This window comes from Hypanus sabinus, chromosome 2 (genome assembly GCF_030144855.1).
Source record: "Hypanus sabinus isolate sHypSab1 chromosome 2, sHypSab1.hap1, whole genome shotgun sequence".
Taxonomy (NCBI): Eukaryota; Metazoa; Chordata; class Chondrichthyes; order Myliobatiformes; family Dasyatidae; genus Hypanus; species Hypanus sabinus.
In genome coordinates this window covers 121,684,139-121,703,060 of record NC_082707.1, presented here as the reverse complement: position 1 = coordinate 121,703,060, position 18,922 = coordinate 121,684,139, and the positions used below count along the sequence as shown (strand labels likewise).

The 18,922-nt window shown below is 44.6% G+C and overlaps 1 protein-coding gene across 1 annotated transcript in view; it reads left to right on the top strand.

Moving 5' to 3' along the window:
- The window catches only part of LOC132383051 (inositol-trisphosphate 3-kinase A-like), an 88,933-nt gene that overhangs the window by 55,550 nt on the left and 14,461 nt on the right, over nt 1–18,922 (top strand). The window contains exons 2-3 of the mRNA XM_059953775.1: nt 10,609–10,708; nt 13,477–13,690. Coding sequence (XP_059809758.1) covers nt 10,609–10,708; nt 13,477–13,690 — 314 coding nt within the window. The remainder of the gene's footprint in view (nt 1–10,608; nt 10,709–13,476; nt 13,691–18,922) is intronic.

The window sequence follows — 18,922 nt, the reverse complement described above, 5'->3', positions numbered from 1 at the left end:
TGGTGGAGTTGCTTAACTAAGCAAGACTAGAGTTGTTGTTTAATCAGCAGGATTGCAATTGTTTGAGGAAGCTCTTGTCTAGGCAGCAGGTCAGAGAGCAGAGGTCACTGCTGCCCAGTAGACCCTGAACCTTTATGCTGGATTTCAGGTTTGAATTTTCTAAAATGATCAAAGTCTACTCTGGCACACTTAAGGTAAGGATGAATTTTATCCGTGGATGATAGCCTTCATTGAGATGTAAGAAGATGTCTTGGGGTTTATTATAAACTTCTTTTGTGGGTAGTGAGGGAAATAGACAATAGACAGTAGGAGCAGGAGTAGGCCATTCGGCCCTTCTAACCAGTGCTGCCATTCACTGTGATCATGGCTGATCATACACAATCAGTACCCCGTTCCTGCCCTCTCCCCATATCCCTTGAACCCGCTATCTATAAGAGCTCTATCCAACTCTCTCTTGAATGCATCCAGAGACTTGGCCTCCACTGCCTTCTGGGGCAGAGCATTCCACATATCCATCACTCTCTGGGTGGAAAAAGTTTTTCTGCATCTCTGTTCTAAATGGCCTACCTCTTATTCTTAAACTGTGGCCTCTAGTTCTGGACTCACCCATCAGCGGGAACATGCTTCCTGCCTCCAGTGTGTCTAATCCCTTAATAATCTTATATGTTTCAATCAGATCCCCTCTTATCCTTCTAAATTCCAGTGTATACAAGCCCAGTCGCTCCAATCTTTCAATATATGACAGTCCCGCCATTCCGGGAATTAACCTTGTGAACCTACACTGCACTCCCTCAATAGCAAGAATGTCCATCCTCAAATTTGGAGACCAAAACTGCACACAGTACTCCAGGTGGGGTCTCACCAGGGCCCCGTACAGCTGCAGAAGGACCTCTTTACTCCTATACTCAATTCCTCGTGTTATAAAGGCCAGCATGCCATTATCTTTCTTCACTGCCTGCTGTACCTGCATGCTTGCTTTCATTGACTGATGTACAAGAACATCTAGATCTTGTTGTACTTCCCCTTTTCCTAACTTGACTCCATTTACTTAGTAATCTGCCTTCCTGTTCTTGCCACCAAAGTGGATAGCCTCACATTTATCCATATTAAACTGCATCTGCCATACATTTGCCCACTCACCCAACCTGTCCAAGTCACCCTGCATTCTCATAACATCCTCCTGACATTTCACACTGCCACCCAGCTTTGTGTCATCAGCAAATTTGCTAATGTTACTTTTAATCCCTTCATCTAAATCTTTTTCTTTCTAAATCTTTTTATTATTATTAGTAATATGAACAGAATACAAATGATATATTGATAAAGAAATTACAAACATACAAATTCCATTACATATGAAAAAAAACATAAACAATAGTTACAATATAAATGAGTTTACCAAGACATAAGCCATATCCCTTCATCTAAATCATTAATGTATATTGTAAACAGCTGTGGTCCCAGCACCGAGCCTTGCGGTACCCCACTGGTCACAGCCTGCCATTCCGAAAGTGACCCATTAATCACTACTCTTTGTTTCCTGTCAGCCAGCCAATTTTCAATCCATGTCAGTACTCTGCGCCCAATACCATGTGCCCTAATTTTGCCCACTAATCTCCTATGTGGGACTTTATCAAAAGCTTTCTGGAAGTCCAGGTACACTACATCCACTGGCTCTCCCTTGTCCATTTTCATAGTTACATCCTCAAAATCTCCAGAAAATTAGTCAAGCATGATTTTCCCTTCATAAATCCATGCTGACTTGGACTGATCCTTCTACTGCCATCCAAATGTGTCGCAATTTCCTCTTTCATAACAGATGCCAGACTCCTGCACAGATTACTGCTTGGAGTTCTGCCGAGGCAAGAGGTTATAGGCCGATAGAGGAAATGATTCATAAGACTATATGATCATAAGGTATAGGAGCAGAATTAGGACATTTGGCCCATCGAGTCTGCTCCACCATCCAATTGTAGCTGATTATTTTTAACCCCATTTAATCCCATAACCCCATCTTCTTCTGTGACTTTTACTCCACCCCTTTACCAATCAAATACCTATCTCTGCCTTTAATGCACGCAATGATTTGACTTTCACAGCCCTCTGTGGCAATGAATTCCACAGGCTCGCCAGGCTGTCAGAAGAAATTACCCCTCAACTCAGTTTTAAAGGGATTCTGAGTCTGTATGCTTGGATCTTAAACTCTCCCTCCAATGTGGACATCTACACATCCACTCTATCCAAGCCTTTCAGTATCCAGTGGGTTGCAATCAGATCACCCCTTATCCAACTGAATTCCATCAAGTACAGACCCAGAGGCTTCAAATGCTCCTCACAAGATTAGTCATTCATTCTTGTGAACCTCCTCTGGACCCTCTCCAGAACTAATATATCTTACCTTTGATAATGGGGCCCAAAATCACTGACGATATTCCAAACACAGTCTGACGAAAATCTTATAAAGCCTCCACGGTACATCCTTGCTTATATGCTCTAGTCTTCTAGATTTAAAGACCTTTTCTAGGCCTCCCATCAATGCCTGAGAAACACTATCCCCTCACTGCTCAAAAAAAGAGAAGGTGCATTGAGAACTTCAACTCTGGAGCAGTTGGAAACCCAAAGCTTTTAATGGAAGTGCCACATCACTTCTCAAACTATGTTACGCACCTTCTGTCGCAGCTGTAGGAGAGTCTGTCAGTCCCAAACGGAACTCATCATTCACCTGGAAATCGGCAGAATTGGAGTGGAAGTGAATTGTTTTTGACCTTGATATGTTACCTAACAGAAAGATTACTGGTACACACTGTGTGGTTGCCGTTTAGTACAGTACTTAATAAATGGAGCACTGCCTGAATGTCTGTAGGAATTTATTGTGAATATTTTAGGTTCCCATATTTGCAGAGTCTTTCGCATCACTATCATGAAGGCTCTTGTGATGTAAGTGGCTTCTTGGTATTCGGAACAAGAACAGGGAAATTATCAGAATGTGCAAAAGTCAGGGTGATAAGAGGATCTTGCTATTCAAATAGAGACTGGAATAGCAATAGCAAGGGGAAAAAGATAGGGGTGCAGTTCCTGAGATGCGTTCAAAAGGAGTTGCTTGAACTTTATGGTTCAATAATGAGGAAGTCATTTTTGCTGATCTTGGTTCTGGGAATATTTATCAAGCAGGTCCATATTGGTAAACTACTTACATTTGGGAGTCACATGACTTCCTACCCTACAATAACCTGGTTTCTCACCCTCCCCTTTTCTATTTTCCTCTACACTTTAATTTTCATTCCCTTCCCTTCCTCATTTCTTGTTCTTAATCTTTTCTGCTTCTCTGCCTTCCACATGTCACACTGACTTTATACCCCAATCCTCTTTCTCTCAGTTGATCCTTTGCCTGTAATTCTGTCTTTCCACCCAGTTTCATTCCCACATTCCTTGGTACCAGTTGATTTTCTTATCATCTCTATCTCTCACTGTAATTCTCCTTGCTGTCTTTCCCACTCTAATCCCTATCTGAATCATTCATTCTTTCTCATGTCTTTCTCCTTCTCCATCTCACTCTCTCATTCCCCCATCACTCAGTAATTCACTTGTCCTCTCTCTCCCTTTATCCCCCATCCCCTTTTTTTGAATTAATTTTCTCTCCTACACCTTTCCCTTCTCTCACTTTCTCTTGTTCTGTTTCAACTCTTACTGTTTTGTTTACGCACACTAACCAGAAGCCATGGATGACAGCAGAGGTGCGTGCGCTGCTGAGGACCCGTGACTCCACCTTCAGAGCAGGCGACAAGGCAGCCCTAACAACAGCGAGGGCCAAACTGTCCCGAGCCATCAGAGGGGCAAAGCGTGTTTACACCCAGCGAACCCACAGTCACTTCCAGGACAGGGGTGACATGCGGAGCATGTGGAAGGGCATCCAGGACATCACCAATTACAAGACAACATCACCTGACTGTGTGGGTGATGCCTCCCTCCCAGATGCGCTGAATAACTTCTACATTCGTTTTGAGGAGGAAAATGACGTGGCGGTGAGGAAGTCCACCCTTCTTCCAAATGACTAGGTGCTGTGTCTCACCGTGGCCAATGTGAGAAGAACCCTGTGCAGGGTCAACCCACGGAAGGCTGCTGGACCAGACAGCATCCCTGGTAGAGTGCTCAGAGGATGTGCAGACCAGCTAGCAGATGTTCTCACCGACATCTTCAACATCTCCCTAAGCAGTACCACCGTTCCAACGTGCTTCAAGGCTGCCACCGTCATCCCTGTGCCAAAGAAGTCTTCAGTGTCCTGCCTCAATGACAACTGTCCCGTTGCACTCACATCCATCATCATGAGGTGTTCGAGAGGCTCATCATGAGGCACATCAAGACCCTGCTGCCCTGCTCACTGGACCCCCTGCAGTTTGCGTACCGTCCCAACCGCTCACCAGATGACGCCATTGCCACCACCTCCTGTGGTGAACTACATGCCTGTCTGGACACGCCCCCTGCTGACTGCTCCTGTGGCTCCTCCCACAGACCCCGGTATAAAGGCGATCTGAGGCTGACGCTCGGCCTCAGTCTCCAGGACATAGTATGATGGACACTCACTCCTGGTTCCTTCTTCCAGTCAATAAAAGCCGATATCTCGCCTTACGTCTCAGTGTGAGTTATTGATGGTGCATCACCTCCACCTGACCCTAACCCACCTGGACAAAAAAGACACATACGTTCGAATGCTGTTCATAGACTTCAGTTCAGCATCCAACACAATCATCCCTCAGAAACTGATTGGAAAGCTGAGCCTACTGGGCCTGAACACCTCCCTCTGCAACAGGATCCTAGACTTCCTGACTGGGAGACCTCAGTCAGTCTGGATCGGGAGCAGCATCTCCAACGCCATCACACTGAGTACAGAGGCCCCCCAGGGTTGCGTGCTCAGTCCACTGCTGTTCACTCTGCTGACCCACGACTGTGCAGCAACACACAGCTCGAACCATATCATCAAGTTCACCGATGACTCGACTGTGGTGGGTCTCATCAGCAAGAACGATGAGTCAACATACAGAGAGGAGGTGCAGCGGCTAACAGACTGGTGCAGAGCCAACAACCTGTCTCTGAATGTGAACAAAACAAAAGAGATGGTTGATGACTTCAGGAGGGCACGGAGCGACCACTCCCTGCTGAACATCGACGGCTCCTCGGTAGAGATCGTAAAGAGCACCAAATTTCTTGGTGTTCACCTGACGGAGAATCTCACCTGGTCTCTCAACACCAACTGCATAGCAAAGAAAGCCCAACAGCATCTCTCTGCGAAGGCTGAGGAAAGTCCATCTCCCACCCCCCATCCTCATCACATTTTACAGGGGTTGTATTGAGAGCATCCTGAGCAGCTGCATCACTGCCTGGTTTGGAAATTGCACCATCTTGGATCGCAAGACCCTGCAGCGGATAGTGAGGTCAGCTGAGAAGATCACTGGGGTCTCTCCTCCCGCCATTACGGACATTTACAACACATGCTGCATCCGCAAGGCAAACAGCATTATGAAGGACCCCATGCACCCCTCACACAATCTCTTTTCCCTCCTGTCTTCTGGGAAAAGGCTCCGAAGCATTCGGGCTCTCACGACCAGACTATGTAACAGTTTCTTCCCCCAAGCTAACAGACTCCTCAACACCTAGAGCCTGGACTGACACCAACTTACTGCCCTCTGCTGTGCCTATTGTCTTGTTTATTATTTATTGTAATGCCTGCACTGTTTTGTGCACTTTATGCAGTCTGGGGTAGGTCTGTAGTCTAGTGTAGTCTTCACGTAGTTCAGTGTAGTTTTTGTACTGTGTCATGTAGCGCCATGGTCCTGAAAAACATTGTCTCATTTTTACTGTGTGCATACAGTACCAGCAGTTATGGTCGAAATGACAATAAAAAGTGACTTGACTTGACTTCTTAGCTTTCTATTTCTTATCCTTCATGCTCAGCTTCACTTTCTGTGAGCATGAACTTCAGTCATACACATATTATCTCTGTTTGCACACCACACTCTGTCATAATCCATTCACTAGCTTCTGTCCTTTACCTCATTTCCTCTTTCTCTCTCTTATAATTGTTCCTGCCTCTACCTTCTTCTCTGGCAGCCCGTTCCGTGGGCTCACCACTCTCTTATGTGAAAAAAATGGCATCTCACAACCCATTTTAAGTCTTTTTTGGTATTTCTCTACCTGACTACGTTCCTCTTCTGGTCTCCCTCATTTTGGTCTGCTCTATCTTTCTTTCAGCTCTCCACCACCTGCCAGTCACCACTATATTTTCCGGGTCTGCTCGTGACTCCATTTTTTGGCCTCTTTTGCTTTACATATATATATCTCCCTCTCCCTCTCCCTCTCCCTCCCTTTCACATGCTCCCTATTTCATTTCCTGTTAACCAGAATACACATTCAGCAATCATTTTAACAAACAGTTTTAACAAACATGCATTACTTTGGAGTCAAATCCCACAGGACACACACAGTGCAAAATGGTGGACAGAGGATGTTAGTAGCCCTGGCAAATAACAAGCAATTCTGAGAATAAGGAGGGTTTTGCAGATATGCGAAACTTGGCCAAGGAAATGATGGAGAGGGAAAAGCGGGAACTATAAAGAGAAAGGAACAAGTTGTAAAATTCAAATGTAGAGATTGACAGGTATGCAGGCAAGGACAGGAAAATTTAAAGGGGAAGATGAAAATGGCAAAGTTCATTAGATCTTTTGGGTACTGGATTATTTCAGTTGTCAGAAGCTAGGAATTATGCTCCTGGGCACTTCTTAAACAAAATCACATGGATTCTCTGGGAGAAATGATTCCCACTATTCCAGCCACATTCCAGTTCCTGATTCCAGTCGTGGCCTTGGGACCTGATTCCCAACCCCATCACAGTCTGGTTCCTCAACCCAGTTGTGATCAGTACCTGGTCCCTAATCCAGACCCCACCTCGGCCTGCAGTTTCCCATCCCAAACACTCTCCTGCTCACAGTCACGCGCCCGTCCACATTCCTGGTCTTGTTTTACCTGTCCACCAGCTTGTCTTCCCAGCCAGGCCCTAGATCCTGTCCCATAGCCCAGCCATTCCGCACAGCACTCCAGTTACACCACCCAGCCCTGCTTTCAAGAACTCTGACCACACACATAGCCCCTCCCCAGGCACTTGATGCCTGCACTTTCACCCCCATTATTGGGCAATCAATGCCCTCACACCCTATTTCCAAGCACAGTGCTCACACCTTACCCTGTCCTGTTCCTTTCCGTATTCCAACCCTCAATTGAAGATATTTCCTTATTTATTGAGATAAAGCACAGAGTCAAGCCGGGCTGCCCAGTAATTCCCAATTTAACCCTAGCCTAATAACAGGACAATGTATAATGATGACCAATTAACCTACTAACTGGTAGGTCTTTGGTCTGTGGGAGGAAACTGGAGCACGCAGTCACGGGAAGAACGTACAAATTCTAGACAGGCAGTGATGGGATTTGAACCCGAGTTGCCAGTACTGTAAAGCGTTGTGCTGACCATTTCACTACTGTGCCATCTTAGATGTGACGAATGGAAACTGTTTTCTTTATTCACAGAGTTCACTTCAGGGGTGGTTGAAAAGGAAGATTTTTTACTGGTGCTCAAGAGGGAGCAAGAGGGAAAAACACCACATGGGCAACTGGGATTTGCACAAGCAGGACAGAGTTCACATCTCCTTCTTCTCTGTCATCATTTGTGGCGCTCTGCATTCAGTAGGGCATGAGATATTTATTAAAGTTGTATACAGTTTTAGCAGCGTAAGCATAATACGCTGCAAGGCTGCAAAACCACTGATTAACTGATTAGATTCAGTGGAAGATTGCCTTTGTAACTGCTGCTGTCTCATAGTTGTCCATCATTCCTGAGTTCAGTGTCATAAAGTTCTCTGGGTTGAGTTGGACCAACCTGTGTCGCCAATTGCAGGCTGTTGTTGCACTTAACAGCACAGTGTTCTGAAACAACCACGCAGCAAGTTCCTGTTTTGAATGGAGTGACATTTGTAGAGCATGGTGACTGAGGTACCGCAATATTTGCATTTAAAATGTCTGGAGGAAGTTATTACAGAAAAACAAAATGACTGAGGCTCAGGTGGCATTGGGAAGAGAGCGAGCAGACTCTTTGACTTCACTATCAATTTCTGGACCAGTTTAAAGGCTGAGATCTTATTTTCCTTTGAAGTTTCTTGGTTGCAGCTCCCAAAAACTGCACTCAGTGACACACACAGGCAAAAGCTGAATGCATTAATTGTAATTGACACATTATTTTCACAGTATTAACCTGTGATTTCTAAAGTAGAAGCATCCATCAACAGGGGCCCCCACCACCCAGTTCATGCTCTTTTCTCGCTGGCTACCATCAGGAAGAAGGTCCAGGAGCCTCAGGACTCATATCATCAGGTTCAGGAACAGTTATTATCTCTCACCCAATTAGAGGGGACAATTCCAATTACCCCAAATCTGAACTGATTCCACAACCCATGGACACACTTTTAAGGCTCTACAACTCGTGTTCTCAATATTTATTGCTTATTTATTTATGGGTTTTTTTTCTTTTGTAGTTGCGCAGTTTGTTGTCTTTTGCACATTGGTTGTTTGCCCATCTCTGTTGAGTACGGTATTTCATTGATTCTGCTGTGTTTCTTTAAATTTACTGTGAATGCCTGCAAGAAAATAAAACTCAGGTTTGTATATGTTGAGCTATATGTACTTGGATAATAAATTTACTTTGAACTTTGGTAAGGGTCAATGGGTTCATACCAAACTTCTTTAGCCTTCTGAAGAAGTAGAGGCACCAGCGAGCTTTTTTGATCGAGGTTTCTTGGCCATGGTGTCTACATACCGTAGTTGGACCAAGGCAGGCTGCTGGTGAAGGTCTCAACCCTTTTAATCTCCGTACCTTTGATGCAAACAGGAACATGGGCACCGCTCCCCTTTCTGAAATCAATGTTTTGCTAATATCGAGGGAAAGATTTTTGTCATCTTCTTCCTGTACTCCAGTCCATTATTATTTGAGATAATGCCCACTACAGTGATATCGTCTGCAAACTTGTAGATGGATTTAGAGCAGAATCTGGCCGTGCAGTTGTGGGTGTACAGGGAGTAGAGCAGTAGGCTGAGTTTGTAACCTAGGGGCATCAGGGTTTAGAATAAACCCTGACCTACCATCTAGAGAGATGGTAGAGGTATTGCTGCCTAAGTTTACTGATTGTAGTCAGTTGGTCAAGATGTCAAGGATCTAGTGCAGTGGGAGTTGCCTCCACCCAGGTATCAGTTTCGTGCCGAGTTTTCTTGGAATTAAGGCAGAGCAGTAGTCAATAAACAATAGTCTAACTTAGGTGTCTCTACTGTCCAGATGCTCCAAAGATAATTATAGGGCCAGGGAGATGGTTTCCATCATAGACTTGTTGCAACAGTAGATGAATTGCAGTGGGTCAGTGTTGTTTGGGACGCTTGAGTTAATATGTGCTGTGATTAGTCTTTTGAAGCAGTTTATTATGACAGGAAGAATGAGAAAAATGAATGCCTGGGGTGGGTGAGATCTTTGATTATGTTGGCTACTTTCCATTCTAATACCAGAGTGGTAAAGCTTTGCCACAGGCAGCTGTGGAGGACAAGTATTTACGTATACTTAAGGCAGAGCTCGGTAGATTCTTGATTGGTCACGGCATGAAGGGATACAGGGAGAAGGCATGAGATTGGGGCTGAGAGAGAAAATGGATCGGCTATGATGAAATGATGAAGAAAATAGTGAGTGGAGAAAGACTCGAAAGAGAAAAGACAGAAAGAGACAGAGAAAGAGAGAGAGCGAGATAAAGTAGGAGAGAGTTAGAGAGAGATCGGAGATAGAGTGATATATATATAGAGTGTCCCTTATATATAGAGCAGACTCAGTAGGCCGTGTGGCCTAATTGTGCTCTTATACCTTACGGTCTTGACTGAGTCAGAGAGATGTGTAGAGGAATCCATGGAGGAGAGGCTGTTTTCCGTGATGGACTGATTTCACTGATAGACTAGCTGTGTGCACAACTCTAGTCTACAGTTTCATGTGGTCATATGCAGAGCAGGTGCCATTCTGTTTGTACTTCTATCTGCTGGCATGGCTCAGTATCTGTGTTTTTGTTTATATGGTAATTCTGAGAACTGCCTTGGAATGCTGTGTTAAAGGCATTGTGTGAAATATTGCTTTGCATGTTATCAGTAACGTGTGTTGAATAGAAAGCTAGAGAGATGTGGAGGCTAAAGATCTCTCACTCTATATCACTCTCTGTCACTCTATCTCTGATCTCTCTCTAACTCTCTCCTACTTTATCTCGCTCTCTCTCTTTCTCTGTCTCTTGCTGTCTTTTCTCTTCCATCCCTTTCTCCACTCACTATTTTCTTCATTTCACTACCTTAGTCTGTCTATTGTCTCCTTTTCTCTGTAATATCGATCCTTTTCTCCATCCTTTACTCCCTCTCTCTCTAACACTGACACCGCACTGTTTCCTTGATCTCCTTTCTAGTTTCCTCCACAATGACCCTGGTGCCACATGGAACCCTTATTGCATGAATGTAGTTGAACTTCATTGCAGACCTCTTCTCTTGTTGCAGAATAACCCCCGGGTGAAAGCTAAGAGGAAAGAACACTATTCACCTTTCAAAGTCTCCTTCAAGAAGGAATATTGCTGGATTCAACTGGCTGGTCATTCAGGTAATTCTCCTCATAGACACTTAGACTCATAGACATAGACTCTGAAGCAACATGCATTTGTAAGTGACATTTTGTGTTGCTTTCTTTTATCGCTGTTTTACAATAATGAAAGGGGGAATTTGCATTAACGTAACGCTTTTGAACATTTGAGCATCAGAGCCAAAGGTGGCATATAAGCATGAAGGAAAAGACGCTAGTCAATTTGCAAACTCTTATGAATAGTATTGATGCAATGAACTGAGAATTTGGCACGGTAAAATTGCTTGAGGGAAAAATACCATGACATAAGAACAGAATTAGACTATTTAGCCCATCAAGTCTGCTCCACCAATCAATCATGGCTGATTTATATTCCCTCTCAACTTCATCCTGCCTTCTCTCTCTAATCAATTAACTATCAGCATTCGCTTTAAACATACCCAATGTCTTGACCTCCAGAGCCATCTATGGCAACAAATTGACAGATTCACCATCATCTGGCTAAAGAAATTCCTTCTCATCTCTGTTGTAAAGAGATGTCCTTGTATTCTAGGACTGTGGTCTGAGAAAACATCCCACTCTTGGAAACATCCTCTCCATGTCCACTGCATCTAGGCCTTTCAATATTCATCAAGTTTTGGTGAGATTCTTCTCTGGCCCCCACTCCCATTCTTCTAAACTCCAGCCAGTCCAGCCCAGAGACATCAAATGCTCCTCATTCATTAACCCTGTCATTCCCAGGATCATTTGTGTGAACCTCCTCTGGACTCTCCAATGCCAGTACATCATTTCTTAAATCCTTCCTTGCCAGATAAATGTGGGCCAGAGCATTGGGAAAACTCTGCCGTTATTCTCAGAGTCTAATGGGCCGTCTGATGGGTCAAATTTAATTATTCATAAGAAAGAACATTTGAAACAAAAGGAGGCCACTCAGCCCCTCATATTAGCTCTGTCACTCAGAGAAATCATATCTAACTGTTTCCTTCAGCTACCTTTCCCTGCACTTAAACCCTGTCAACCTTGATCTTGTAAAAACACATGAGCCGATTCTGGTACAGCAGGTAGAGTCGCTACCCTACGAAGCTGGAGAACCCAGGTTCAAACCTGACCTCAGCTGCTGTCCGTGTGGAATTGACACATTCTCCCTCTGACCACATGGGTTTCCTCTGCGTGCTCTGGTTTCCTCCCACATACAGATTTGTAGGCTACTTCAAATTGTTCCTCGTGTGTAGGTAAGTAGTAGAGTCTGGTGGAGTTTTGGGGAGAACTTTCAAAAGGGAATTAATATAGGATTAGCATAAATGAGTGGACAATACAGATTCGGGGAGGGGTGGCACTGTGAGGTCTGCTTTCGGCTGTTTCTAAGCTATGATCCTGCAGTGTTATTGGGTACAGAATCCCAAAGAACCTCCACCCTCTGAAGAAATTTCTTCCAAATCTGTGCTGAAAGGTTGAAGCCTTATTTTGACTCCATGGCCCCTGGTTCTAAACACCCCAGCCAGAGGTAACATCATCTCTTCATCATTACATTTCGTACACCTATTGTTGAGGTAACACTCAAACCCACAACCACCAAACCAGACTACGTGTGCTATTCAGAACAGTAAGGCTCATTTCAACTCATGAATAATCTTGCAAATCCAATTGGATGGGTGTTATCAACCTCCTGTAATGTTTTAAATGATTGGAAGTTTACATAATATTGTGTTATGTGACAACAAATATAAATGTTCCAGTTGATGTTGCACGTGTTGTCCAACCAGGTTTTCTTAACTTATTGTTAGATGTACTAATGTGGGCAGATTCTGTGAGCTGCGTACTCTGTTCATTGTTTCCTGTTTACTGTTTTCTCTGGTATCTGTGGTCTGGACTGTCAGCTCGACAAAGGGCGAAGGACAAAATGTCCTTGTATTTGAGCGTTGTCAGCTCATATGAGCTTCTGAAGGAGCTGATAACAACCCTCAGACTAATTCCCACACTTGCTTGCTGCAATCTGTCCAGTGGTCAGGGATTGTGGCCTCAATTTCAATTGTTTCTAGCTGGTCAGTTCCCATGTTCTCCACCTCCTCCTCACTCTATTCCCATTTTAGCTGATTCAAGTGAAAAGGTGAAGAAGATAGACGTAGGCCTGAGCAGGGAGCAGTGATAGCTTTCTTTTCAGATTAATTTATTGGAAACTAGAAGCCCGGAAGTTATATTTTAATCATCTTCAGTTTTCTTGAAAGGAGGAGTGCTTGTGTAGGGCTACTAAACATTGAACCAAGCCAAGAGCCTCTCCTACCTCCCCATGATCCTGTCCAGATTTACCTTTTAAACCTGCCCGTCCCTTCACCAACATTCCTGACTCTTCTCATGCCTGGAGCACCTCTTGAACGTGTCTGGAACCTCCCCCTTCCTGGATCTCTGCTGATCTTGCCCTGAGCTTTGCAGATTGCCTGGAACCTCCTGACTGTAATGGATGCTCATAAGCTGTGCCTTGCACTCTTTAGTGTGGTGTAGACTTAAACTGGCCCCACAAGGTATCATTTTACTGTTGATAAACAAGCAATTGTTATCTTTTGACTACTCCTTTAAGGTTCCTTTGTGTTCAAGGGTGTCTTCCCTGAATCTGTCTAGAACTCGTCTCCACTCCACCCAATTTAATCCAGATCCTTACCTCCCAGCAACTCACTGGACAGCTGTTAGATAGTTTATACGCCATGATGCGTCTTCATTGGTAATATTACCTTTCATTTTTGTCATTATTCCTGTATGTTAAAAAATAAAGTTTTCCTCTGTTTCCCACTTAGGTAGTTTCAAACCAGGGGATGGTGGGAAGATCCTGAAGAAATATAGTGAAAATGAGAAGATGTGCTTTGAGCAACTAAAAGCGGACCAGTTGGCTCCTTTTGTACCATGTTACCACGGTGTGATCAAAAAAGGAGAAGAGCAGTACATTGAGCTGGATGACTTGTTGGCCGAGTTTGACAGCCCGTGTGTTATGGACTGTAAAATGGGAGTAAGGTATGTGAGAACTTCATGTTTAAGGTGACTCAGAGTTAACCTCTTTGCTTTAAGAAAAGTGGAGAGAAAGAGAAAGAAGAGCCAGAAATAAAAGGAAGCCTTTTCGAGCTGTTTCACGTCAAGTTTATTGTCAAAAGTCGAGTTTATTGTTGTATGCACAAGTACATGTCAGAGGTACAATGAAAAACTTACTTGCAGCTGCATCACAAGTAAAAAGTAAATTAAACATAAATCACGCACATTTTTTTACAAAAAAGGACACAATTAGAACAAAAATGATATCCTTTTTATGTGAATGAAGTGGACATAATAACATACTGAGGAAGTGATTAGGGTTGTAACGGTTGGTTCGGGAGCCACATGGTTGAAGGGAAACACAGTAGATGTCCTTGGACCTGGTGGTACAGGTCTGCTGGCTTCTCTACCTCCTGCCCCGTGGAGGCTACGAGAAGATGGCCTGGCCCAGACGGTGGGAATCTCTGGTGATGGGTGTTGTAGGCAGCACTTCATGGAGATATTACTGATGGATGTGTGGTGTTTTGGGGCTGAGTCCACTGCACTCTGCAGCTTCTATGCATTCAGCTTGCTGCACCAGATCATGATGCAACTCGTTAGGATTCCTTCAACAGTACACCTGTACAAGTTTATTATCTTGTTTGGTGACCTGCCAAATCACTTTAACGTCCTAAGAAAATAAAGACACAAGTAACACTTGAGGTGCCACTGTTGAGGCAATATAGGAAACGTAGCAATGAATTTGATGATTTAGAAGTGAGATCTGTATTAAACCAACTGCCAAAAATGTTATTCATTGCAGTCAAGGTTAATGGGACCTCTGCCCATTACCTCCTGACAAGGGACTCGTGTTCCCTTTCACTCAACAAACATACCTTCTGCTGGTCGATAGATGTGTGTTTGTTATTGCTTATTGAAAGATTGTCTCCTACAATGTGTCCTTGCACCCATCAAATATGAACTAATCCAGAACTCTTCCTCTGCTTATGATCATATCCTAACTTGCCCAGTTTCCCAGTGCTCCCTCACCTATATTGGCTCCTGGTCCAGTAACATCTCAATGTAAATATTCTCAGTCAGCATGCATATGCCCCTCTCTATCTCTACAAACACCTGTCTCTGTAATCTGTGACCTTCCCACACATATCGGCAGATTACCAGCGCTCTCAGTTTCTTCTACTACAGCTTTAAGATTCTTTTCCTGATCGGCCCATTTTCAGAATGCCTGCTCACAAGCTGAGATAAGAAAGGTCTCACTGACAGCTCTGTAGATGTCTATCACACCGGATCTGTGTTTCCCCCCCTAGGACTCCACTGCTTAAAAACCACAAGAATCTAGTCGAAGCTGTCTGTGTGAATCCGGTTGAGTTTCCCTTTTGTGTAGGAGAGTTATTTTTGATTTTACTTATTTTAGGATGCATTTACTATACTGCAAAGTATGGTGCTAGAGTAGCATTCGAGATCTTAGGCCAATCAACATCGGAAATCCTTGCATTAAAATGGTGGTCTCAGTGGAAGTCGAGAAGTCAAAGAGTCCAGAGTTAATTCACCATGAATTCACCATGAAAGACTCAACATTGAAAAGCAAAAATAAAACTGCAGTTGCTGCATATTGAAATAAAGATTTCTGACAGTACTTTCCTGTGCATCTGCAGGAAATACACCACAGGCCCATTTACTTCTTCCCTTCCCACATTCCAGGGATGTAAGTAGATGCTCCAGGAGAAGCAGTAATTCACTTGCCCTTAGATTTATAAAGTAGAAATAGACCCTTTGCCTAAGTAGTCCACACGAACCTAATTCCCTATCAAACTGGTCCTGTTTGCCCAATGTTTGGCCTGTAACCTTCCAAACCTTTCCTATCTACGTCTAAAGATAGGTTCAGTATCTTTTAATTGTTATACTGAACCTACCTCAACCACTTCCTTTGGCAGCTCATTCCACGTGCATGCCATCCTGCCTCATGTAATTTAGTCCACCCTACTCCATGACCTTGTCTGCAGCTTAGTAGTTGCCTCGCCATCCCTGACTAGATGGGGAGAAGCACCCATAATTCCCTTCTGAATCCGGGGTTACCACCTGACTTTGATCGGAACAATGCATGTCTTTATTTCTTTGCACAGTTTGAGCATGAGAGTCTTGGTGTCAATCGCAGACCCTGCAACACCTTCGGTGCCAAACCACAGGTTCCTAGCACAGAACAGTTAAGGAAACACTAAATTAAGTTGACATTTTAAACCAAATAATTGTTGAACTGAGCGAATAAACATGTAAGAAAGAACTTCAGTACTTAGCACTCTTTTTACAAATACAGGATAGCCCTTCAGCCCATTGTGTCAAACATAATGCCATGTTAAACTAAATATCGGTGAGACCCAATATAGATTGGGAGACTGCTTCACGAGTCTGTCTGTCTAATAGTCTCTTAAACACTAGTTGTGTCTGCCTTCACCTCTACCCCTGACAGCCCCCGCTTTAGGCATTTCCCATTCTGTGTGTTAAAAACATTTCCCACAGAACTTTACATGTGACTCCTTTCAACTCAGTGCATGTCTTCTATTAATTGACATTTCTACCCTGGGGAAAAGATTCTGACTCACTCTCCTCTCTGTGCCTCTCATTGTTTTATAAACACCAATTTGCAAAGTCTGTAAGAACTTTAAACCAGAAGGAGTTCTGGATTCATACTTACTTACAGCCTGTTACACCGCTGGTGTTTAAGGCAGCAGTGAATGTCCTCTATCTCCGGTCTTCACATCAGTAACTTCCTCCCCGTTTTCACTACTCAAGCAAATCCTGAGTGGAAACTTGGGGAAAGCCACCACACTTGGATGTAGAAGGAATCTGCATTGCTGCTTCCACAACGGTTTTGTTTGACCAGTTAGTGTTGTTAGCCCTGAGCTGAACCCTGAACCAGGAGGACCAGTGGACCAATCTTAGTCTGGTCTTTACTCTTTGACCTGTTTGACATGGGAGACCCTACCAAGAGCCAAAGCACAAGGCCCTGACTCCAGCCAGCATAGCTCTCTGGGTCATTGAGGCACAGAATGGGAAACCACTAAAAGATTGTGGTTCTCTTGGAAGATAGGTTCATACAGCACAGAAATAGATTCTTTGGACCATCGAGCCCACTCCGACCAAAATATCAATCTATTACACTGATTCCCACGTTATCATTGACACCCAGCACTCAGATTCCTCCACCTACCTACACACTGGGGTCAATCGACAGTGGCCATTTAACCTACCAGCCTGCACTTCTTTGAGGGTAAGGGGAGAAACCCACATAGTCACCAGGAGAATGTGCAAATCGACAGTACCAGAAGACAAGACTGAACTTGGGTCGATGTAGCCATGAGATAGCAGCTCTTATGAGCTAGTTAACTGTGCTGAAGCTGTGCGGCCCATGATGTTAGTAGCACCCAAAGACCATGAGACATAGGAGCAGAATTAGGCCATTCAGCCCATTGGGCCTGCCCCACCTGACTTATCCTTTTCAAGCTCATTCTCCTACTTTCTCCCCTAATTTTTGACATCCAGACTAATCAAGAACCTATTAAAATCCACTTTAAATATTCCAGACCTAACCAATTCCCCTCTACCACCACTCTCCTCCGTCTAGCGGAATTAGTTCTTACTAATAATTTCTAATCAATAATTTCTCCTTTGGCTCCTCCCACTTCCTCCAAACCGGGGTGTAGCCATGGGCACCCGTATGGGTCCCAGTTATGCCTGCCTTTTTGTTGGCTTTGTGGAACAGTCCATATTCCAAGTCTATACGGGTATCCGTCCCCCTCTTTTCCTTTGCTACATCGATGACTGCATTGGCGCTGCCTCCTGCACACATGCTGAGCTCGTAGACTTCATTAACTTTGCCTCCAACTTTCACCCTGCCCTCAAATTTACCTGGTCCATTTCCGACACCTCCCTCCCCTTTCTTGATCTTTCTGTCTCCATCTCTGGAGACGGCTTACCTACTGATATCTACTATAAGCCTACAGACTCTCACAGCTACCTGGACTATTCCTCTTCCCACCCTGTCTCTCACAATTCCTCTGCCTCCACCGCATCTGCTCTCAGGATGAAGCTTTTCATTTCAGGATGAAAGAGATGTCTTCCTTTTTTAAACAAAGGGGCTTCCCTTCTTCCACCATCAACTCTGCTCTCAAATGCATCTCTCCCATTTCCTGCACATCTGCCCTCACCCCATCCGCCTGCCACCCCACTCGGGATAGGGTTCCCCTTGTCCTCACCTCCCACCCCACCAGCCTCCAGGTCCAACGTATAATTCTCCATAACTTCCGCCACCTCCAACAGGATCCCACCACCAAGCACATCTTTCCCTCCCCCCCCTTCTGCTTTCTACAGGGATCGCTCTCTACGCAACTCCCTTGTCCACTCGTCTCTCCCATCCCTTCCCACCAATCTCCCTCCTGGCACTTATCCTTGCAAACGGAACAAGTGCTACACCTGCCCTTACACTTCCTCCCTCTACACCATTCAGGGCCCCAGACAGTCCTTCCAGGTGAGGCGACACTTCACCTGTGAGTCGGCTGGTGTGGTATACTGCGTCCGGTGTTCCCGGTGTGGCCTTTTATATATTGGTGAGACAAGACGCAGACTGGGAGACCGTTTCGCTGAACACCTACGCTCTGTCCGCCAGAGAAAGCAGGATCTCCCAGTGGCCACACATTTTAATTCCACATCCCATTCCCATTCTGATATGTCTATCCATGGCCTCCTCTACTGTCAAGATGAAGCCACACTCAGGTTGGAGGAACAACACCTTATATACCAGCTGGGTAGCCTCCAACCTGATGGCATGAACATTGACTTCTCTAACTTCTGTTAATGCCCCTCCTCCCCTTTCCCCATCCCTGATATATTTAGTTTTTTCCCCCCTCCTTTTATTTTCTCTCTTTCTGCCCATCACTCTGCCTGTTCTCCACCTCCCCTCCCCCTTTCTTTCTCCCGAGGCCTCCCGTCCCATGATCCTTTCTCTTCTCCAGCTCTGTATCCCTTTTGCCATTCACCCTTCTGGCTCTCAGCTTCACCCCACCCCCTCCGGTCTTCTCCTGTCATTTCGCGTTTTCCCCTCGTCCTCCTACTTTCAAATCTCTTACTATCTTTCCTTTCAGTTAGTCCTGACGAAGGGTCTCGACCCGAAACGTCGACAGCGCTTCTCCCTGTAGATACTGCCTGGCCTGCTGTGTTCCA